Here is a 25,353-nt window from a genome sequence, read left to right on the forward strand (position 1 = left end):
CTAAACCCTCCATTTCACCACTCTCCAACTGCGCAGACCAAAAATGACCAAATTACACCGGGCCATGCTGCATTTACTCCTAATAACCAAGATGATATGGGTGGACAACATTATTGGTCAGGATTCCACTGATATCCCCCCCCCCCCCCACCAAATGATCAGAGAAGGGTATGAGCTATTGTTGTAAAGGTGGAGATACCATGGTAACATCCGCTGGACAGAATTTACAATGTACCATTGGACGGGGCGTAACTGAGCAAATCATGCATAACTGTCACATTAATGCGATCGACAATCCAGGACTAAAGTGGAACGGAGAAAGGATAAAGGTCCAGCATAGACCGGAATATGATAAGAGGATTCGTCCCTCAGTCGGTGGCAATGTGATGGGGAGCGTTGTTGGATAACTTACACAGACTGTATGAATACGACGACAGCACCGACGACAACTTCACGGGCAAGAGTATCCTCCGCACCGGTACAACTGGAGTTTGATGAGAATATCTGACAATTGACTGGTCAAGGACTGGTGTTGACGCCAACCAGAGAAAAGGCTCCGTTTGGATCACGGTATCGACATGTACAGTGATCTTAAATTTAACTTGTCTTGCTATCTCTACTTGGTGTCCCACTCTCACGCAACAATTACTTCAATCTTGTTGAGGGAACAGTTACTGGGTAATGCACTTAGGGCCCATAGAACCCGAAGAGGGCCGGTGGAACTAATGTGGGAGGGACTGCAGCAGGAATATCTGCAGTGAACACTCTGGATAGAGCAGAACGAAACGAGCAGATCAAGCAGCTGAAGGATAAAATGAGATGAGTGACAGCACGGGGTTACCGACATATGACTGAGATGAGCAGAACACGAGAAATGCAGCCCGTCCACTCCTGAAGGAATAAGGATTCTGAAGCCTTATGAGGAAACGATAAATATATTAGATGCAGTATAGGGAACACATCCCGAGAAGAGCAGAAGGAAAGTGTGTGCTCCATTTATTATCCATGTCTACTTTGTCAGTTGCAAGGTGGTTTCTGCGATTAGCTGGGCATCGAGTCCCCATCTGGATATCGACCCGACATCTTGGAAAATGGAGTAATGTCGATCAAGGTGACTGCCACCTTTGAGCCTTCAACATAGTGAGCCATGTAGATCAAGTTTGTCAGGGTTTCCAAAGGGAGCATGTCCTCGGAATAACACTGCAAATCCCTCACCAGATGCAGAATAAGACCTTTGCCCTATCTCGTGTTCATAATATCCGTAACATAAGCATGGGACATGGATTACGGTGTATGATGCCCCAATCCACGCTAGAACAATGGACCGGAAACCCAGATGGGTGAGTTCTCACTTACGCCACCTACAAGAAGCCCACTGGCATTGTCCAGAGGAAGTAATCAAAACGGCAGAATCCTATTGTGGATGTACCCTTACAATGACAGTTCTCTCGTGCTTGTTGTAAAGATTAACGCCTCTTTTGTCAGTGTTGCATTCTCCCAGGGAAATATCACACAACAACATCGGCTACGTGGTATAGCAAAGGCGGACTGAACTGTCCGTAATTATCCAAGACTCATACACCCAATCTTAATCAGGAAGAGGAGACTGGCAGTTTCGAGGATAGGAACGTCTGAAACGGTCGATTAGTGATCGGCTGAAGTGAAAGCGACTGAGTTCTGAGAGAGTTTGTGGCTCCCGAGCTACCACCCATTCCATTCCTCCATGACGACTGCAAAATGCTGGTAGAGGAAGGTAAAGATTCAATCCACGGGTGGTCAGAAGAGAACAAACACACACGAAATCACACAATGAACGCAGAGGAAATATGATGTAAAAGACTGTATTCGAAGAGGCTTTGAATTGGGGATTAAATGTTAACAACCACCCTTGGTTAAGAATCATATCCCACGTCATAGTAGCAATACAGTCAGCGGTATTGATGGCTTTATAGTTATGTTTTGCTGTTTCAGTAATAGATAAAATAGTTCAAAGTCGGTATTATTAATAAAAAGATAAGTAAATAAAAGGTAGTTGAAACAAAAATGAGATTAAGACAGGAAAGGGGAAGATGTATGTGCCCTATGCTGTGTGCACTGTCCTGGAGGTTGTCCAAATTGAGAGAGAATTGGAGTTGCAAACTGAGACCCTCCTGAGGGCTTAACCAACGGGAAAGATTGTAAATTTAGTGGCCATTGCGACTATATTGGTTATGTCGCGACTGAAAATGGTGGGGGGGGGGGGGGTGGAGCATGGAAAAGTGATTGGCTCTGTAGCACTGTAGAAAATAACAGGGAAATGATCATGTCGCAGGGAGCTAAAGGGGGAGTCCGCGGGTTTGGTAACGTGGAGAGGAAGTGGAACCGGTCCACAAACTGCAGCTTCAAGTGAATTAGAGTAAACTTGAACTGGTTACCAGCTGCCAACCACCCCATAAACTTCAGAACGGAAGCTTGCCATTGTACATATCAGGTAAAGACGGAACTGCATGACGTTCATGTACCACTCGAGGCACTCAGCATGAAGTTGACGTCATACATAGGCATTAAACTTTGACACTGCAAAGGCTTTCCTCACTCTAAGTACACACAGAGCATGAAGTGTGGAAATAATAGGAGGGGGAAGGTGGACAACTAGTAGTGTCGTCCTGAAATCAATTTTCCTCTTCTCTCCGCTGTAAGTAACACAGTGCCACGAGCTCAATTCGAACAAATACCTTTATTAGCAGTGCACCTCTAGGAGAATTCTCTTCAGCACTCACTGAGAGTCGCTTCCCGACTTCCCCCCACACAAAGGGCAGACAGACATTTATACAGGAATTGTCACGCACATCCCATGCAAACGGCGCCGCGAGTTTCGGTCAAGCTATAGAGATCCCGAGACAGCTATCACACCTCTTGTCTTAGCATAATTGAATTATAATCAAGGCTTTGCAAGGCAGGTATCACCCTTCATTGTTCAGACCAAGTCTTCACCTCGATGTTAATTACACTCAGTATCGCCACCGTCTGACATATCGGAATGGTCGGTTACTCGAACCAAAGGCAGTTAACATAATTAAATTCCAACCTAACTAGTGGTCAGCAGCTTGTTAGTCCTTGCTCAAGAAATATAAATGCATATATATATTTATAGGTATGGTTGCAATTATTAAACCTTCAGTTCCTCATTCCCTCCTTTTTATCATTTCATGATAAAATAGAGCGGTGCTGAGAGTGGGGCCGGGAGCTTATTAATAAGGACCTTGAAACAGGTATTTAGAGCAGCACACATCATACTATTATAATCACGACTAGTCCCACAGCTCCATGCAGCAGGTATGATGCTCACGACCCTCCTAGCAGCAACCCCAACCAACTTGTCCTCCTGTTAATCCCTGTCTAAAGCTATCTACTTGCATCTGAATGTCCTGAATGGCATGGGAGATGTTGTAGGACTCGTCTCTCACGTTGGTGATACATTTGTCCCCAACTACAGCACATACTGCTCCTTGCTGAGCCAACTGGTAGTCCAGAGCATACCGGGTCTATTAGGCATAAAGTCGAAGCTCTGCAAGTTCCCGGTTCACCGCCTTCAGGCCCTCCATAGTACTGTTTCCCAGTGCAGCCAGTCCACAAATAAGGTAGCTTTTCCGGTTTTTTGTGGCTATAGTTCCTGACGAACCCCCAGAGAGAGAGAGAATACTCAGGAATCCATAGCCTAACGATGCTAAGGAGGATCCAAATGACACAGGATCCCTCCAATCCTCACAGAACTCCTCATTAACTGACCGCACCACAAGGCTTCGTCGGACATGAGCCTTCTGGGGGCAGGGGACCGTGACCAGCCTGATCGTTCCTATGGCAAACCAGGCTGGCAGAGTGGGGGTGGCTGTGGCAAGCGCCATTAAAGAGGAACACATACCCTTCCTTAGCCCGGTAGCAGGTTACATTACCCGATTGCCGTGGACCGGGCATTTGAGAATACCAAGAGATCCCAGCAACATTTCTCCCATGCTCCCTCCGGTATTTCTCCCTGGTTAGCCATTCTAAAGAGACATTAGACAATCTCAAGTTGGTCCCATTCCCTTCCTCACAAACCCATCGCTCTCCTGCAAGTAACGTAACACGCCTAGTGGCAGCGCACTCACAGCTAAACCATCCCCCCCCTTAAACCGCAATTCCTCTCTGTACAGGTAATGGTGGCACATACTATCGTATGCTGTACAATCGCTAGCCCACAACCCCACCCTATGCCGGTGAAACAGTAGGAGAAGGACTGGTGGTCGGCGGTACTACTAGGTCCTGTTACTGTTCCTTTAAGCATTTACCCGGCAGCACCCTCCTGTAAGTTCCCATGTCTCCAACACACTTTGTTTTTGAAACTTGTTACTTTAAGAGGCCTTGGGGCTCCAGCTTGGTGTGGCTACAAGAAGGCCTTCCACTGACTCTGCCAAGGGTAACAAACGGTGCGATTCCCATGTAGCTGCATATGTATTTTGTAAAACAAATTATCCTCTAACTCCCACACAAGAGTACTGGTAATGGTGAGGAGTCCGAATTTAAAAAGTATTAGCTTTCCTCCGGTGGCCATCGTTTACGGTCGCTCAGATGAATCCAGCGTCTCTGACCTTTTACTTTCACGGCTGTGGGTGTTTGGAGTAGTATCTGGAGGGGCCTTTCCACCGAGGTCCCAGTTTAGGGCGCTCCCAATCCCGTATCAGTACTGAATTTCGGACCTCCCGGTCAGGCAATTCCGTGTTCTGCCCTTCAGGTGGTTTAAAGGCACTCTCCACCTGTAAATGAAGAAACTTTAAAGAGGACGGAAGTTGTCTGAAATACCTTTGTAGTTCATCCCCCATAATATTAAGGTCAACCTGTGTGGGGGGTTGGGTGGCAGCGTCCCATGGGGTTCTTCCCGGACGCCCATGGACGATTTCTGCAGCCGATACCCCGGTGGCTGAGTGGGGAGTGATTCTCATATGGTATAATGCTAAGGAGAGAACCTTCAACAAGTTTAGACCTGTCTCTGACACTAATTTGGTTAGTTTATTCTTAAGGGTGCTGTTAGCTCTCTCTACTACACCCACTGATTGAGGGTGGTAGGTGCAGTGGAACTGCTGTTCGATATGCAGCGGCTCGCACAATTCCTTATTTATTTTCCCTATGAAGTGTGGGCCATTATCAGAAATTATCCGTCGGGGTACCCCAACCCTCGGTAACATCTGTAAGCAATAACTTCACCACCGTTGAGGCCTTATTGTTGGTGGTTGGAAAAGCTTCAATCCATTTACTAAATACATCAACAATAACGAGACAGTACTTGTAACAATGTACACGCGGTAATTCAATAAAGTCGAGTTGTATACATTCGAAAGGACCACCTGGCAAGGGGGTTTTGCCTGGGGTGCACTTCACCCCTTTCCCAGAATTGGTTTGTTGGCATATCAAACACTACCGTATTTTGCCTTCTGCTGCTTCCTCCAATCTGGGGTGCCACTGAGGAGGTGTAGGATTAATAAACTATAACTGTATTGATATCTTAAGACGGATGAGAATTATGGCTGCTCGAAATACTGATTTAAAAAGTGTCCTTCAGGCCAGAACAGCCACACCACTGCTTACCTGGGCTGGGTGCTGTGTGGTAATTGCTGTGTCTGGAACTTAATTGGATTCCCATTATGCTTGACTATGGAGATGATGGTCAATCCTAACGGGAAATGGGAAGGCTGTCTCAAACAATGAAGGTGATACCTGCCTTTGTCTCACCCGATTGCAAAATGATTAGCCGAACCTGTGGTGTGAGGCTGCTCTTTGTCCATCTGCAGTAGCCCTTTGTCCGTTTCCTGCTCAACCAAGAACTCCGGCACCTGACTCATTAAAGTGTGCGTGACAATACCTGTATAAATCTCTGTCTACTCCTTTGTACTGAGAGAACTCGGGAAGCGACTCTTAGTGAGTGCTGAAGAGAATTCTCCAAGCGGTGCACTGCTAATAAAGGTATTTGATCGAATCGACCTCGTGGCACTGTGTTATTTACAGCGGACGGATAGGGAAATTGATTTCGGGACGATACCACCAGGTACGTAATAAAATGTTACTCTCATTCCCTCAATGCCAAGGTGGGTGTCAGAATGTAGGCAGTCAATAAGCATTGGGAACAAAGAATCAGGTATACATACTTGACCGACTGGAGTAACCCAGAGGCCGTGTAGCGCAGAGTGCGTACACCCGTGCGCCTTCCACATTCATTTTACTACGTGAGGGGCGTCCCCCTGTAAGTGCTGCACAGTGACCATGTCTGGGGTGCCCGGCATTGGTATCTTTGGCTTGCAAACAACTGCTTGTTTTTCCATAGTGGAAACGGTTTTAGACCCTGATGTGCTGCTAATTTCGCTTCTATATCTGCCCTGTTATTGCCCTGGGTTATTGGGAGGCATCTGAAAGGTGAGCGGAGCATTTAATGATGGCCAATTTGTTTGGGAGGAGGATGGTTTGGAGGAGGTTCTTTACGTAAGCCGCATTCTGTATGGGGCTAACTGTAGAGGTCAGAAATCCCCTGTGTGCCCAGAGTTGGCCAAAATCATGGGAAACACCAAAAGCATAGCGGGATTCAGAGAAGATGTTAGCTACTTTGTCCTTGGCTAAAATGCAAGCTCGGGTCAGGACAAAGAGTTCTGCTTTTTGGCAGATACAGGGGGCTGCAGAGATGCAGATTCCACACTCTGAGAGTCGTTACCATGGCGTAGCCACTAAGGCAGATGCCCTGTTCATAAATGTAGGAACTACCGTCGACGTACAGGTTTAAGTCGGCTGACTGGATGACCTTATCTAAAAGGTCCGGATGGGGTGCAATTAAAAAGTGGTTACGCATTGGACAGTCATGAAGTGGGTCTGCAAGATCCTCAGGTGGGGCCTCTAGGAAGGTGGCAGGATTAATGTTCGTACAGTAGGCAAAAGTGAGGAGTGGGTTATTCAGGAGTGCTACCTCGTATCTGTTTAAGCGGGCCTGGGTAAGGTGATGCGTCTGGTGAGAAGTTAAGAGTGCTGTTACGGTATGCGAGGAATAAACCACCACTGCCTGTTGCAGGGTTATATTGGAGGCGGCTTTTACTAGGGAATAAATGGCTGGAAGCATTTGTGAGCATGGTGGAAGTCCCCTTGCAACTGGGTCCAGCCGAGTGGAGTAGTATGCCACCGGTGTTTTCCTATCCCCATGTGTTTGAGTAAGGATGGCTGTAGCGCAGTCCTCTAGGACATTCACGAAGAGCTGAAATGGGCGATCATACAAAGAGCATCCCAGGGCCGGGGCGCTGGCAAGGGCCTGTTTGAGGCTATCAAAGGCCTCCCTTTGTTCCTTGGTAAGTTCAAAGGTCCCACAGACTGGCTTGAGGCCAAGTGTTTGAGGTGCTTAGTAAGGAGCACCACGTTAGGTAGCCACTGTCTGCAGAAATTTACTAACCCTAAGAAGGCGCGCATACCCTTTGGGGTAGTGGGTGGTGGGGTGGCCATGATGGGTGCAATACGTTCGGGAGTGAGCCGCCGCTCGGTAGCACTAAGAGGGTGCCCATAAATTTTACCTGGCGCTGAGTTTGTTTTACTTTCTGTGGAGGTATTATGTATCGCCAAGAGTGGAGCGCGTTAAGTAGTCTATTCGTGTCCGCGATGTTGGGGAGCTCCGAGGGGCTTGCTAGTAAAAGGTCATCTACATACTGGACAACGGTGGATTTATCAGAAAGGTGCAACCCTTGGAGTTCTTCATGTAAAACTTGGGAAACAAAGTCAGGGAGTGTATAAAACCTTGCGGGAGGCGCGTCCAAGTGTATTGCTGACTTGGAAGGTGAAAGCAAACAGGTACTGCGAGTCGGGAGTTACAGGAGGAATATCTTCCTTAGTAGTTTTCATAGCCTTAGCACCCCTTGTATTCACAGTAAAATAAAATCATGTTTAAATTTACTACCAAGAGTGAAAATGGATTTCAAGTCAGGTTGAAAAGGTTAGATACAGTGAGAGCAGAGCAAATAGCTGTTACTCCATCAACGGCCAGCAGAGACTCTGGCCCCAGTGTTTCACGTAACGTATCCTCAATCTATTCAAAGGGCAGATTGGTAAACACATGAGGCTCTCAGGAACAGTAGGTTATTGTGATGAGTTTATTTGAGGAGGGCAGAGGAGCATGTGTGGATCACAAGCGTGGGCTGTGAACGGTTGTTTTGACTGGGCTGGTCCTGTGTGGCCATGTGTTTAATTCATTATAAATGTCTTACCCATTAATGTGCCCAGTAGACATGTCCAATTGCTCAAAGGTCTAGTGTGGGGTTTAGAACATGGTACAGTGCAGCAGAGGAACAGGCCTTTGCCCACTAATTAATCTAATCCTCTCCGCCTGCACATGTTCCATATCCCTCCATTTTCTGCATATACGTGTGTCTGTGTAAGAACATCTTAAATACCTCTATCATATGTGCCTCCCCACCACCCCTGACAGTGCATTCCAGGCACTGACCACTCTGTACAAAAAATGTAAAATCCTGCCCGCTCATTTCCAATAACCTTTCTCCCTCACATTAAATGCATGCATTAGACATTTCGAAATGGTGGAAGAAGAAGATACCGGCTATCTATCTATACCTCTCAGAATTTTGTAAGCTTCTGCCAGGTCTCCCCTCAGCCTCCGTCGATCCAGAGGAAACAATGATTCCAACCTCTCCTTATAGCACACGGCCCATATTCCAGGCAGCATCCTTCCAATGATGGGGTGAAAAGAATTGAACACAATACTCCTGATGCATCCTAACCAGGGTTTTAAAGCTGCAACATAACTTCCTGTTTCTTGAACTCAATGACTTGACCAAGAATGGCAAGCATGCCATGTGCCTTCTGTGCCAACTGACCAGCTGTGCACTCGTGCAGCCCCTTTCATGGAGCGAGGGACTTGGATTCCAAGGTACCTCTGCGCATCAACACTGTTAAGCAACCTGCCATTAACTGTGTACTTTCCCTTTACGTTTGATCTCCCAAAGTGCAACACTTAACACTTGCCCAGATTTAACTCCATCTGCAACTTCTCTGTCCATATCTGCAACTGATCTATAGGCCACTGTATCTTTTGTCAATCTTCTGCACTATCCACAACGCCACCAATCTTTGTTTACCCTGACACTAATGTGAGCCTCGCCAGTCTATAATTCCCCTGTGATCCCTATTTCATTTCTTGAACAAAGGAACAACATTAACGACTTTATAATCCTCTGTGGCCTTGCCTGTGGCTAGAGAGAATACAAAGATCTTGGTCAAGGCGCCAGCAATCTCATCTCTTGCCTCTTTAAATAACCTGGGGGATATTCCATCAGGCCTGGGACTTATCCACATTAATGTTCTTCAAGAGACCCAACACCATCTCTTTACCTCAAAATGCCTGAGCATAATAGCACTGATCTGACCATCTTCCATGTCCTCCTCCTTGGTAAATATCAACACAGATTATTCATTTTGGACCTCGCCGACAGATACATGTTCCTTCCTTTAGCCTTGAGTGGTACTACTGTGGATTCATCTTACGGACTTTCTCCAACACCCTTACTGATGTTTGAAGAGATTGCAAGGAAACTGAGCTCTAAATGACCGACCCCTTATCTTGTAACTGTGTGCCATGCTCTGTCGTTCTCCCACTGTTTCATAGAATACAAATCTAATTTTCAGGACATTCCTTTCAGTAATCAGTGAAGTTAATCGTTTCTGACTTCCTTCAATATTACCTTATCCTTTCATAAAGAATGGGACCAAACAGTCCACAGTACTGCAGGCCTGCCCTCACCAACCAATCTGCACAGTTGTGATAATACTTGCTATTTTTAAACTCCATCCTACTCACAATAAATGTGAGTAAGCCGTTTTCTTTCCAAACCCCCTTCAGCCCTTCATACTGTCTGAACCCTGGTGAGAACCAGTGTTGCTGAATCTCCCGTTTATGTACTGTGAAGTCTCTCAAACATCCTTGTCCAGTCCACTTCCCATACACACAGTTGCTTCCAAAACTGACCCAGTACTGATCGGGCAGGTTTTTATCCTGTGACTACTCCCATAAACCATCTCTTGTCGATTACAGTTCAAAATAAAAAAACACAGTGGACAACATTGAGCCATTGCTGATCAGGCAGCCATTTATGCTGCAGCTGTTACTACTTCACTGTCTGACCATTCTCTTCCTGCTTTAGTGGTGTGGTGTGGGGGCTTTATCCTGTGTATGGTCATTCTGTCATCCTCTTGTCCTTATATTCGTGGAGTAATTGGAGGAGGTAAGGGAGTCTGATCACCATACTGGCCTGAATTGTCCTTCCTGTGGTGTACATTGTAAACAATTCTTTCATCTCCCATTGTCAGTGAAGTTCCAATAGAATGACTCCTCCGATCAATCCTGGGCTATTGCTGAGGATGTTTTGTTAGGAAGCTCACTTACTGACAATAATAGATTTTTCATATTAAGGACAAAAACACCAGACTGGCGATGTATTTTGAGCAAGGTAAAGAAGAAAACGACACAGGATTGGGTAGGAGGTATCCTGGGGAGAAGTGTTGCTTGGAAAAGTGACAGAGGAAACAATTCCATGTCAGCTTGAGGGAGAAGACGTGTCCTGTGTTTAAATTCCTTCCATGGTATCATAAACCCCACCACCCCCTCATTTCTGTAATCCCCACTCTAACCCTGACTATCTTACCTCCTCTCCAATACCCACAAATTTAATGGCTTCAGAACTGACAGATGTGCCCTCAGTGACCAAGGCCCTATGTGTTGTCTGACCACTAACAGTGCCAGAGAACATTTCCATCACAGACAGAGGGAAGGAAATATTCAGTGAAGTTATTTTCCAATCATCTCTGTCCATTATATTCCTGCATACACAGACAGTGTCCAACACTGACACAGTGCTGGTGTGTGGGGGGATTTATCGTGTGGACGGACCCTCTTTCTCTCCCTCTCAGTCCATTATATTCCTGAATAAAACAGCCCGGTGTCCAACACTGACACAGTGCTGGTGTGGGGGATTTATTCTGTGGACATTCCCTCTCACCTCTCTGTCCATTATATTCCTGTACACAGAGTCCAGTGTGCAACACTGACACAGTGTTGGTGTGTGTGGGGATTTATCCTGTGGTTGATCTCCAGTCACCCCTCTGTCTATGATATTTCCGTGTACACTGGTATTTCACCTAACATTTCCTCAACATCTGTTCAAAGGGAGGTTGGGTGTGAGGGATCAGGAATAGGTTAGTGTGATGCGGTTATTTGAAAAGGTGGGGGAGCTGGTGTGATCACAGCACAGGCTGGGCACAGCGGTTTGCATCAGTTGTTGCTGTGACCAGTTCCATTCCATTCACTGTAAGTTCCTTGTCCAATAAAATTCCAACAGACATCACCATTGCTGCAGGTGATGTGTTTCTGATCTGGTGTGAGGTTTACCCGAGGATATTCTCCAACACCCACTGACCAATGAAGTTCCAATGGGCATAGCCCACTGCCCAACTGTGCCACTTATTGAGGTTTGAAGAGATTCCAAGGAAACTGGCGTTTAAATGTCCATCCCCTCACCTTGTGACGATGTAGCCCTGCTTTGGGATTCTACCGCTATTTCACAGAATGGAGATCTAATTTCAGGACATTCCTCCAGTAATTGGCAAAATGAATATCTTCTATGCCTCCTTGAATGCTAGTTTATCCTTTCTTAAAGAATAGGATCAAAGCTGCACATAGTCCTCCAGGTATGTCCCCACCAACCAATCTATACAGGTGTAATAACACTTACTGCTTTTGAGCTCTATACCTCATGCTATCAACGCCAGTGTGCCATTTCCCTTCCGAACCACCTTTTGTCCCATCAGCTGTGTGATCCTCCTGTTTCTGTGCTGTAAAGTCTACATCATTCTCCCGATCTTCCTTGTTGGGTCCACTTCCCATAAAAAGAGTTTATTGACAAAACTGACCCAGTACTGATCGGGCAGGGGTTTATCTTGTGAATACTTCCCCAAAATATTTCCTGTCAATTCCAGTTGAAGTACAAACAGCCCGGTGCACAACATTGACCCATTGTTAACCAGGCAGCTGTTTATGCTGCAGCTAGTCCGATGTCACCTCCTGTCAATTATATTCCTGTATACGCAGTCCAGTGTCCAACACCACACGGTGCTGGTGTGGGGGATTCATCCTGTGGATGGTCCCTCTCCCACACTCTGTGTCCAATATATTCCTGTACACACAGCCCAGTGTCCAGCACTGACACAGTGCTGGTGTGGGGGGATTTATCCTGTGGACATTCCCTCTCTCACCCTCTCTATTCATTATATTCCTGCATACACAGCCCAGTGTCCGACACTGACACAGTGCTGGTGTGAGAGTGATTTATCCAGCGGACAGCCCTCTTTAACCCTGTATGTTAATTATAATTTAACCTTGACACGGTGCAAGAGGTGTGATTGGATGGGGAAGGACAGGGACTGAGAGTATTACTGTGATGTTGGCATAAATCTTCCCTTTCAATGTTGCAAATTCTGAATTTTCTCATTATTTCCAGTAGCCTGACACCTCTGATCAATCCTGGCCCATAGCTGAGGAAGTTTGTTGGAGACAGCTCACATACCAAGAATAAATGATTTTTTTTTATCTTGGGACGCAAATAAAAGACTGGAGGTGTATGTTGAACAATGCATGGAAACAAAAATGTACCATATTGGGTGAGAGGGAGTGTGGGATGAAGTGTTGTGCGCATAAGTAAAAGAGGATGACAATCCTTGTCACCCTGAGGGAAGAGACATGAAATCATTTTCTTATAATTTTCCCCGAAGTTCCCGCCATCCCCATCTCTGCCATCCCCTCCTATCCCTTCAGTGTCTGTCAATCTGAGCTCCTCTAATTCTGCCATTTCCATTACCCACAAATGTAGTGGCTTCGCAACTGGCAGTTGTGCCCTCAGCTGCCAATGTACCGTGGGCTGTCTGCTTATTCAGAGCTCTGGAGCACAGAGACCAATGTCGACGTTTAGGATGAAAGGAATAATGTTCCTTTTCCATTCCTGTCTGTTCACCACTTCCACCCAACAGCTCAGTGCTGTTGGAGGTTGGTACTGAGCTGATTTGTCTGTTACTGTTCAGTATCTGAATGATTCACTCTGGCTTCTCCAACCATTGCAGTTCTCAGAGAAGCAGACCATGGGTTAATTCTGCCCCGTTCTGATGCTCTGTTTGCAACAGGCATCTCACAGAATGAGACAAGAGGACTTTGTATTGCCCTGACTCAGGCAACATTTATTGAAATGTCACAGATGCAAACTGAGCAACAGGAGGAAAGGTGAAGTTGTTTGTGGACTGGGGGTGGGGACAGAAACACGAGAGGTGTTTGTGGACTTGGGGTGGGGACAGAAGCAGGAGCGGGGTCGGTGGACTGGGGATGGGGTGTTGGTGGGAACAGAAACAGCAGCGGTGTTTCTGAAACGGAGACAGTGTCTATGCTTGTACCTATCTAAATACTTCTTAAATGCTGTAATTGCCCCTCCTCCACCACCACCTCTGGCAGCTCGTTTCATCTGCCCACCTCCCTGTGTGGAAACACTTGCCTGTCTGCCCCTCTTTAAATCTTTCCTCTCTCACCTTAAACCTCTGCCCTCCAGTTTTACACTCATCTAACCTGGGAAAACGATTATGAATATTCAATTTATCTACAGCTCTCATGATTTTAAGTACTTATATCAGGGCATCCCTCAGTCCCCTGCACTCCAGGGAAAAGGGACAGCCTATACAGTTTTATTTATTCCAAATAAACATTGTTCATCATGAAAAACAAACAAACTATGTACAAAATAAAACAGTGCAAACCTTTACATTCCTGTACGGATCAATCATTAGATTTACATTTATATATATATTTTTAAAAAAGCACTAATGCCAGGGAGTGGCTCCCTGGGGTGCTACCCCAATCCCACATTTTTTTGCTACTATAAATGAAGCCCTCCAGCCCTGTTTGCATTCCTGTGAATCTTTCGTGCACCCTCCCTAGATTAGTCACATCCTTCATGTATCGTGGCGACCAGAACTGAACACAATACTGCAAATGCAGTCACACCAATGTCTTGTCCGGTGAGCACATGATGTTCCATCTCTTGTGTCCTGCTGATGCACTGATCGCATGTTATTCTCTCCTCATTATCATCAATTGCCCCCAGATCCTACCACCTGTTTACACACAGGGGACAATTTACAGTGGCCACTTTACAGTACCCACCAGTTAGAGGATATATATTTAGGGTAAAATGTAAGAGATCGAGAGGGGATATGCGGGGAACCAAGTGGGGAATACCTGGAATACACTGTCAGAGCGAATGGTGGAAGCAGAGCCACTGACCAGATTTAAGAAGCATCTGGATGAGCACTGAATCGACCAGTTACAGAAGACTGCAGGTCAAGTGCTGGAAGATGGATTTATATGGATGGGTGGCCAGGGGTCGGTGTGGATTGTGATGGGCCAAGTGGCCCATTTCTATGTAATATGACTGACTTTTTGGATGTATGACCACCCAGAGCATCTGGGAAGAAATCACTCGGTCACAATGAGAAGTTGCAAACTCTGCCTAGATAACAGTGGAGGCCAGAATGTAACCTGGGTCGCTGGCAGTTGTGAGGAAGCAGCACTACTGCTGTTTCATCATGGTGCCCAATAGATACAGAGAGATTATCCATGTCAGATTGATGGATCATGAGTCTTACATTTCCCAAATTGCCCCAACTCTTCATTCACCCATCACCTCTGTGCTGATCTTGGTCACAGAATTCTCATTCTGGTTTTCAATCCCTTCCCTGGTCTTGCTGCTCCCTGTCCAATAAAGTTCCAGTAATCACAGCCTGGTGTCAAGCAATAAAATTGGGCTAGGTGAGGGGAATTTATCCTGCGGACAGTTCCTGTCTCATCCTCTGCAACTGTTACAGTTTTTCTCTACACACCTTGTTGTCCAACCCTGACATGGTGTTGATTGGGCAGGAGAAGTGATTGGAGGAGGGACCTGCAGTGTGAATTTGATCGGAATTCTCCATTTCCGTGTTGTAAATTCTGAACCTTCCTTACTTTTCACAGTGAAGTTCCAAAAGACTGATTCTTCTGATCAGTCCTGGCCCATTGCTGAAAACATGTTTGTTGGAGGCAGCTCACGTACTGTGAATAATGGACTTCCCTGCAGAGGCACCAATAACAGACTGGAGATGTGGGCTCAGCAGCGTGAGGATAAAATGATACACAAGGTTGGAGGTTATAGATTGTGGGAAGAGGCGTTGCTGGGGAAAAAGGAAGAAAATCCATGCCAGTTAGAAATTTTCTGGTGTTAAATTCTCTCCCCACCTCTGCAATCCCCTGGAAACCTTTGAGTGTTTGACTATCTGAGATCCGCTAATACTGACCTCTCCATTATCCACGATATAATGGCTTCACAACGGGCAGCTGTGCCCACAACTGCCAAGGTCCCCTGTGCTGTCTGTCTGGTTATAGTTCCAGAGCACAGAGATCAATGTCCAGTACTGACATGGGGATCAAATTAGCTTGTGGAAGTTACTTTCCAATCCTTTCTGACTTACAGTTCCCGGATACACCACCCACTGTCATGGTGCTGGTGTGGGTGGATTTATCCTGTGGACGTTACCTCTCTCACCCTCTCTGCCAATTATATTCCTGTATACACAGTCCAGTGTCCAACACTGACACAGTGCTGGTGTGTGATTTATCCTGTGGTCGATCCCTTTCTCATACCGTCTGTCCATGATATTTCTGTGTCCACTGTGTTTCATCTGTCATTTCCTCAACATCTCTTCAGAGGGAGGTTGGATAAATACGTGAGGGACCAGGAACAGATTAGTGTGATGGGGTTAATTAGAAGAGTGGGAAGGAGCCGGTGTGATCACAGCACAGGCTGGACACAATGGTTTGAATAGGTTGTTGCTGTGACGAGCTCAATTTGATTCACTGTAAATTCCTTGCCCATGAAAATGCCAGTAGACACCCCCATTGCCCATGAAAATGCCAGTAGACACCCCCATTGCCCAGATGTGATTTTTTTCTGTGCAAACTGAGCAACAGCTGGACACGGAGAAACAAGGAAAGTGTTGGAGGCAGAGTTGATAAAATGACGGAGCTCAGCGTGGGTGCAGGAAGCAGCATCAATGCAGTTGTTAACGGAGCGGAGTAAAGAGTTGGGGGACCGTTACCGGTGGAGGCTTGGAACATGGACCCTTCCCTGTAGCCCATGAAAAGGCAGGAAAAGGTGGGAGCTACGCCAGTGCCTATGGCTGCACCTCAAGATTGGAGAAAGTAGGAGGAGCCGAAAGAGCAGTGAAGGTGAGAATCAGTTCTGTCAGATGGAGGGTGGCAGTGGAGGGGAACTGGTGGAGTCTGTTGTCAAGAAAGTAACAGAGAGCCTTAAGGCCTTCCTGATGGGGAATGGAAGTGTACAGGGACTCGAATGTCCATGGTGAAAATGAAGTGGTCAGAGCCGGGAACAAAGTTGTTGAAGTGAGAAAATGATTTAAAGTGAGAAAATACTTGGGACCTTGAGGGATCAGGCACAATATCTCATAATTTCCAGTTCCCTCTCTGGTCTTTCCCCTCCCTGTCTCTGCACTCTGTTAGTTGAAGCCCTGAGATGACTGAACTCATCTAATTCTGTCCTCCGAATAATTCACATATGTAATGGCTTTCACAACTGGCAGTTGTGCCTTCAGCTGCCAAGGCCCCATGTAATATCTGGTCATCACAGTCCTGGAGCACAGACATCAATGTGCAAAGGTGACACATTTCAGGAGCTTGGTGTGGAGGATAAATCTGTCAGAGCTGTTGGGCTGAATGGCCTGTTTCTGTGCAGAACTGTATACGTCCCTCTCCGTTCTGCGCCCATTCAGTTCAAATAGAAATATTCCACTCATCCTTTCTGCCCTGTTCTGCCATCCTGTGTGTAACAGTAAACTCGCAAAGTGAGTACAAGGTACCTTCTTTATCAGGGGTGCTGGTAACTCTCGTGACAGGTTTCTTTTCCAAACTGTGCAACGGATGGACAAAAAGAAACAAGGAAAGGGTTGGTGGAATGGGGATGGGAATGTGATGGGGAGGAAGGGACAGAGCAAGAGATGGGCAGTGAGATAGAGCGAGGGGGAGCGAACATAGAAACAGACATAGTATCCCCGGCAGTTTAGGAAATGGATGTGATGATCCCTGTTTCCCAATTTGCACCAACTCATTCATGTGTCACTTTCTGCTGAGCTCAATTTTGATCTTTTCATCCTGATTTCAAATCCCCTTCATAGCCTTGACTCTCCCTATCGTTACAATCCTCTACATAAATCTCCAAGGTTTGTGCGTTCCTCAAATTATGTTCTTTCAGTGAACCTGCAATTACTGCCTTTGATAGTTGTGATTTCTGCTGCCAAGACCCCATGTAATGTCTGTTGTAGTTTCAGAGCACAGACATCTATGTTGAATGTGACACACACATTTCTACTACACAAGGAATGATCCTGTAACATTTTCCAACCCTCTCTGTGCACCAGACAGCTGAGTGTCCAGCTGTACTCCACACCAAGGACGTTGGTGTGGAGTATAAAATCTTTCATGAAACTGTTAGGCTGAATGACTCGTTCCTTTTCAGAAACTTCGATGTTATTCACTCAGGATTCTGCAGCCATTACAATTCTAGTAGCACACCAAGGGTAAGCTCTGCCGCATTCTGTCATCCTGTTTCTAACAGGAAACGCAAGCACTGAGAACAAAGGGCTTTTCACACCAGTGGCACAGGTAACATTTAGTGGAAAGTTGCAGATGCAATTTGAGCAACATATGAAAACGTGGGGGGAGAGAGAGTGAGGGAGACAGACACACAGACGGTGTTTTCATGGCAGTTTGAGCTGTTAGGATGAATGGCCTGTCTTGTGACCAAATCCTTCTCATTTGCTCTTGCTTCTGCAGCCATTACAATTCTAATGGTAACACGCCACAGTTTAATTCTGCCTTGTTCGGTCAATCCTGTTTCTAACAGGAAATACACAGACTGAGAGCAAAGGACTCTTCATACAGGCGGGCAGGTAACATTTGTTGAAATGAGGCAAACAAAATAAGCAACAGAGATAAACACGAAAACAAGAGGAGTAAGTGGGATGGGATGGGGAATGGGGAGAGACCAGCAGGGAGTTCCCATGGCAGTTCGAGCTGTCGGACTGAATGGCCAGTTTCTGCACAGTGTATTATCAATAATTCTCTCTGACTTCTCTGCCCATTGAAGTCCCAGTGTCCCTTCCTCCCATCACATTCCTGTCCCCATTCCACATAAACTCACCTGCTGAATCTGCCCTGTTCAGCCGTCGTCTCTCATGACTGGAAATTGAAGGAGAACAAAATTGCTTCCATTTCAGGAGCACAGCTACTGGTAAAATGTCACAGATGCAAACAGATCAACAGGTGGAAATGAGAAATGAGAGGGGGATCGTAGAAGGGGAGCAGGAGAGAAAACAAAGGAGAAGAAAGATTGAGCAGGTGGAGAGACAGTGAGAGAAATGGGCAGACAACGTGATCAAGAGATGAACATGGAAGCAAGAAGGGTGAGTGAAATGTGGACAGAGATCACAGAATCATAGAACAGTACAGCACAATATAGGCCCTTCAGCCCACCATGTTGTGCTGACCTTTAAACCTCGCCTAACTATCTAACCCCCTTCCTCCCACATATCCCTCTATTTTAAATTCCTCCATATGCTTATCTCACAATCTCTTGAATGTGACAAATGTACCTGCCTCCACCACTGCCCCAGGCAGTGCATTCCATGTCCCAACCACTCTCTGGGTAAAAATCTTCCTTTAACTTCCCACCCATTACTTTACAGACGTGCTCTCTTGTATTGAGCATTACTGCCCTGGGAAAGAGGCGCTGGCTGTCTCCCCTATCTATTCCACTTAATATTTTGTACTCCTCTATCATGTCTCCTCTCATCCTCCTTCTCTCCAAAGAGTAAAGCTCTAGTTCCCTTAGTCTCTCCTCATAATACATACTCTCTAAACAATGGGCCATCCTGGTAAATCTCCTCTGCACCCTTTCCAAAGAGAGGGAGAATATGCAAAAGTAGGGGCTGGTGCGGGGAGAGAGAGAGAGAGAGAGGGAGAGGGAGCAGAGCGAGAGATAGAGAGAGAGAGAGAGAGAGAGAGAGAGAGAGAGCCTGTGATAGTCTATGACAGTTTGGGGAATCAGACAGGATTCTCCCACTTTCCCAATTTGCACCAAGTCTCATTCACCCATGATCCCTGTGTTCATTTCAGCCATAAACTTCTCATCCTGGTTTGAAATTCCCCCCATGGTCGCCCCTACCTATCTCACAATCTCCCTCAATGCTTTGAGTGTTTGAAGATCTGAGCCCCTCTTACTCGGACCTCTCGATTATCCAGAAATTTAGTGGCTTCACACGTGGAATTTTTGCCATCAGATGCTGAGGCCCCAGATGCTCGAGGCTGTAAGCTGCAGCCAGAAACAAATTGCAGAGGAACTCGAAGTCAGAGACCAGGTCAGTATTCAAAAGTATAGTTAGGGAGCACAGATATCAAAGCACAGGTGACATCAGGGCATTAAATAAACACATTGCTGCAGGAACTCAGCAAATCAGGCAGCATCTATGGAGGCAAAAGGATAGACAAGTTGCAGGTCCTGACCCTGAATCAGGACCCCAAGCCTGACCTGACTATCAGTGCCACCACCAATGTTTGTGTCATCCGTAATCGGCTCAGGTTGTTCTCCTTCATCAGCAAGTTATTTGAAATACGTGTGGATTTATCGTGTGTCTTTATTGCATGACTTTTAATAACACAGATAAATGAACATAACATCACAGCTGAAGTAAAACAGAAATACATCCTTCATCAACACTACTGTGTACTAGCACATGCATCCGAAATACAGAAAAAATCCAGAGACACATTCCAAGAGCACGAATGTGTCTTTCATTGCTTGGATTAAACCATTGCATTCAATCATTGAGCATTAATCAAAGCTGTAGCCGACAGACTGAAGATCAACTTGTTTATCAAGAACGTGTTGAAGATACAGAAGAATGACGACAATTTTTTACCTTGGATTCCCCACCACCGTCACACATTCCCACCACAAAACCCCACCCCCATCCCACCACAACAGCCCACCACCATCACACACTCCCAACACAACACCCCACCCCACCACAACACCCCCACCATCACACATTCCCACCGCAACACCCCACGGCCATGACACACTCCCACAACACCACCACACACTCCCACCATAACAGCCCAACACTATCACACACTCCCACCACACACCACACCGCCACCACACACTCCCACCACAACACCCCACCAGCATCACACACTCCCATCACAACACTCCACCACCATCACACACTCCCACTCAAATACCCCACCAACACCCCACACTCCCACCACAACACCCCACCACCATCACACACTCCCACCACAATACCCCACCACCACCCCATACTCTCACCACAACACCCCACCACCCTCACCCCTGCAATCCATCATGCTGTGGGACATTGTGTGAGCAAAATTCAGGATCTCCTTTCCCTCTTCCTGCGTTTTCTCCACCGTTCACATTTTGCATTGGACAGGACGTACTTGCAGGGAAGCTGCTCCATCAACACCTGTGGATCGCAGAGTCGATGGTGAGGGAGGAGCTTTGGTGAAAAATCTTCACAGTGTAGGATTCATGGCCCAGAGCAGGACAGCATACAATCCCTCCCCTCATCACCCATGGAATCAAACACTGAACACCAGGAGCTTCCTTCCCCCGAACACCATGAACTACATCCCCTAAACCCCAGGAGAATTCCATTTCTTCCAAATCAGAGATTCACACACCTCATTAATCACTGTCCACCTGTCCCCCCACCCAATGGAATCACTTTCCCCCGCCCCAGGGGAAATCTCCTTCCATGCAAATCACCTTGTCTACAGAGCAGGGGAATCAGGGACGGGAAGGTGGGGCGGGCGGCCGGCAGAGACCGGGGGCTGTGGGTGGCAGGGACCGTGGAAGCGGCAGGGACCAGGGGGATCGGCATTGACGGGGGGGGAGCAGCCGGGACCTGGGGGAGGCAGGGACCGGGAGGAAGACACAAATAGGGGGGTGGTGGGTGACTGGATGGCAGGGATCGGGGAGACGGCAGGGACCAGGGGTGATGGCAGGCATTGGGGTGTGGAAGCAAGCAGGGACCGGGGGGCAGCAGAGACTGGGAGGCAGGGACCTGGATTGGACAGGATGGCAGGGACAGGATGGCAGGGACGGGGCGGTGGCTAGAAGGGTCGGGGAGTACGGCAGGGTCCGGGGGGATGGCAGCGGGGACCGGGAAATCGCAAGGACCAGGGGGGTGGCAGTGACCGGCAGGGAGGACGGCGGGGACCGGGGGCGGCGGGGACTGCCGGAGACTGCAGGGTCCTGGGGGACCGGGACCGGGGGGACGGCAGGCACCAGTGTGGTGGCAGGAACCGGAAGGGGGCAGCGAGGTCTGGGGAATGGCAGGACCGGGGGGATAGCAGTGACCGGCGGGGTGGACGGCGGGTACCGGGGAGGCGGGAACAGGATGGCACGGACTGGGGGGATGGCAGGGACTGGAGTTGACAGCGGCCAGCAGGGACCGGGGAGCAGGGACAGGGGGGAAGGGACTGGGGGCTGGACGGGATGGCAGGGACGGGGGGAGAGCAGCCGGCAGGGACCGGGAGGACGGCAGGGACCGTGGGGCCGTTGGGACCGAGTGGGACGGCAGGATCCTGAGGGACGGCAAGGACCGGGGGAGGGAACGGCAGGGACCTGGGGGACGGCAGGGACCGGAGGAGATATCGGGGACCGGAGGGGACGTCGGGGACCAGGGGGTGACGGGACAGCAGGGACTCAGACGTTGAAGGATACTGACTGTGGAAGGGAAACAACATTAACTGTGAGTGGCCAGTCAGGAGCGGCAGCGGCTCCTCGCTGAGGAGTGACAGTCACCATTCACCAAGGATGTGTGGTGTTCGCTGGTCACCGGGTTGGGAGGGGGTGTCGCCACTCACGGGTGGGGAGCTACAATCACTGCCCTATTAACCAGAATTTTCACACTTTGGAAGAAAGACGGGATAAATCCCTCACCTTACAGAGAAGCTCCTTCATCTCCTCGGAGATTTCCTGGTTGTCCTGCCCAATGTACAACACCTGGGCCTCGCGGATCATCTTCTCACATTCCTCCACTGTCGGAATCCCCTTGACTGGAAGATGGAAAGAAGTCTTCAGTCACACCTCCACCTGAGCAGTGCTGGAGGCAGCAACACCCACAGTGTGCTGGACGGAGATGGGAGTGTTGGTGGAAGTAAGATCGGAATCCCAGCCTCATCTGTTCCAGAGGATGCAACACACCACGAGCTCAGAACAAGTGGGGAGGGGCTGGTGTGAGGGCATAAGATGAGGTGGAGAGGGCTGGGGAGGAGGAAGGACTGGTGGTATGATAGCAGGAGTGATGGGTCTAATCCTGAACATCACAGGATCGGAATCACCGGCCCTCAGATATGAGAGGGAGAGCTGGTCAGGTGAGGGAGGGAGGGTGGGGGAGTAGGGGTGCTTGAGGGTGCCGTGGACGTAGGAAATTTACAGACAGTCACAGCGAGGAGGGTGGGCTGTGAGATTTACACAAAGAATGTGAAGGGTGTAGGGAGGTTTCTCAACACTTGTCTAATTTGTTCTTGAATATTGTGGTTGGCACACACAGGGTGACAGTGGGCACCCACTGTGACTGAAGACCCAGCCACACCCCCCACACACACAGAGGACATCATACCTAAGCAAGTCTCTCCCTTTGGGGCAGGGGATGGTTCCTGGGTGGGTGCTGGAGTTGGTGACCCTTTGTGATCTTCACCTTTGGAAGTCTGCAGATCTGGAACAAATGAAGAAAAACGAGAGATTGGCAGAGGGAAAAGACCGAAAGGTATCATCAGGCTAGAACAGGAGGTGGGGGAATGGGGGACTTCAGACACTGTAGGAACCTCCATGACCCAAGACACTCAGCCTCCCTCAACAGACTCTCCCTCTTTATCACCAGGTCCCTGCCCACAGTGCAGGTCGGGATGAACTTCAGGGACCGAATATGGAGAGCAGCATTCCTTTCAGTGATCCCCAGCACTGTGAACCGAGCGTGCAGACCCTGCTGGGTCGCTATTCAAACCCGGACCAGGTCCTCCCGTTGTTGCTCCCTGGCGTTCCCGACTTGTGTCTCACTGTGGATCTGGAAGAGAAATGTTGTGTGTGGGAAAGGATAAAACACTGCTGGACCAGCTGATCAGGATGGAGAGATGGGAGGGAACATCATGTGCAGAGACGTGAATGATCGACCAGTGTCAAACAGGTGAAACCTCCAAACCCAGTCACACCATCTTCCCACACCATTCTCACGTCCCTCTTCACTCAACCCTCCCGTCTCACCTCAGGTCCCAGCCCTCGCTCCTGATCATCCATCCCTCCTTCCTGAGGCACTGAAATCCCTCTCACCAACTCTCTCTCCACTCATTTCAACCCTCTGCGTTCACTCCATTCTTCTCCTGTCAGTCACTCCATCCTTCCCTCCTCATTCACCACCACAATTTCTCCTCAGTCGTTCTATCACAGAAACCGGTAGACACATACAGCATAGAAACAGGCCATTCGGCCCGCCATGCACACGCCATCGCCGACCAGTCTGTACCCATCCGTTTTCATCTCATTTTCCAGCACTTGGTCTGTGGGCTTCTATGTTGAGGCGATGCAAGTGCTTGTCAACACACGTCTCAATTGCTGCCAGCGTCTCTCCCCCCACCACCCACTCCAGAAGGGGAGGGCATTCCAGGCACTCACGGCTCTCTGGGTGAAAATGCTCCCCCGTCACATCCCCTCCAAATCTATGTCCGCCCAGATCAATGGACATTTCGCCAGCAGTCTACCCAACTAATGCCCCTCATTATCACATGGAGATACAAGGCATTCTGCAGATGCTGGAATCTGGAGAAAGACACAAAAAGTACTGGAGGAACTCAGCAGCTCAGGCAACTTCCATGGTGGGAAATAAACAGTCGATGTTTCAGGTTAGACCCTTCATCAGGACTGGAGAGGAAGAGGGCAGTAGCCAGAATAACAAGGTCGGGGGAAGGGGAGCAACACAGGGTGTCAGGTGTAGGTGAGTCCAGGAGAGGGGGACGGTAGGACGGAGGGGGAGGGGAGATTTAAGAAGCTGATAGGTGGTAGGTAGAAAAGGCAAAGGGCTGAAGAAGAAGGAATCTGATTGGAGAGGACAGCGGACCATGGAATAGAGGGAAGGAGGTGGGGAATAGGTGAGCAGGTCATGATGTGGGGGTAGGAATTGTCAGCTCATGAGGGTGGGGGAAGGGGAAAGAGAAGGGTAGGGGCCACAGGAATGAGGTGAGACAAAGGGGGGGAAATGTTGCAATAAATCTCGATGAAGGGGTCACCCAATATGCGTCGGGTCTCACTTTATTTATTGCATCCAGTGTTCCCGGTGCAGCCTCCTCTCCATCGGTGAGGCCCGACGCAGATTGGGTGACAGCTTCTTCGAGCACCTTCCTCCGTCTGCCGCAAAAGCAAGGATCTCCCGGCGGCCAGTCACTTCAATTCAACTTCCCGCTTCCACACCGACATGTCGATCCATAGCCCCCTCTACTGCTACGCTGAGGCCAGACGTTGGTTGGTGGATATTCCGCCTAGGGAGTCTTCAATCTGATGGCCTCAAAACTGATTTCTCTAAATTCCGGTGGCCAATCCCTTTTCTCCTCCTGCTTGTTACCTCCACCTTTGTCCTTCCCTCAGTCTGAGGTCCCTCCCCCTTCTCTTTCCCCTTTGCTCATCCTTATGAACTGCCCAGCTATTCCCCAATTTCTTCTTAAATCTCCCCTCCCCACCCTCCTACCTTCCCCCCTCACCTGGACTCACCCTATCACCTGCCACCCTGTGCTCCTCCCCCTCCCCGACCTTCTTATTCTGTCATCTGCCCTCTTCCGTTCCAGTCCTGATGAAGGGTCCCGTCCTGAAACGTTGACTGTTTATTTTCTCTCCGTAAATGCTTCCTGAACTGCTTAGTTCCTCCAGCACATTCTGTGTGTTTTGCTCAATATGTAAAATAAAGTTTCACATATCCTTCCTGCAGCCACTCCAAACCCACCGAGCGGCCACTTTCATTCCCTCGGCCACCAAGCACCAGGACTCAGTCCTCCTGCTCTGTCTGCTGACCTACCTACACACGGTGTTCTAGACTAGTCTCCGTCCAAGGCAGGTCAATCCAGAAAAGTGCACCAGCCTTTCGAGA

At 48.3% G+C, this 25,353-nt stretch overlaps 1 protein-coding gene across 1 annotated transcript in view; it reads right to left on the reverse strand.

Moving 5' to 3' along the window:
- LOC127566794 (uncharacterized) overlaps positions 1 to 21,096 on the reverse strand; it is a 41,968-nt gene extending 20,872 nt beyond the window's left edge. The window contains exons 1-2 of the mRNA XM_052009273.1: positions 20,982 to 21,096; positions 19,412 to 19,502 (exon numbers count right to left, since the gene is read on the reverse strand). Coding sequence (XP_051865233.1) covers positions 19,412 to 19,502; positions 20,982 to 21,096 — 206 coding nt within the window. The remainder of the gene's footprint in view (positions 1 to 19,411; positions 19,503 to 20,981) is intronic.
- Positions 21,097 to 25,353: the final 4,257 nt, after the last annotated feature.

This window comes from Pristis pectinata, chromosome 45, assembly GCF_009764475.1.
Source record: "Pristis pectinata isolate sPriPec2 chromosome 45, sPriPec2.1.pri, whole genome shotgun sequence".
Classification (NCBI taxonomy): domain Eukaryota; kingdom Metazoa; phylum Chordata; class Chondrichthyes; order Rhinopristiformes; family Pristidae; genus Pristis; species Pristis pectinata.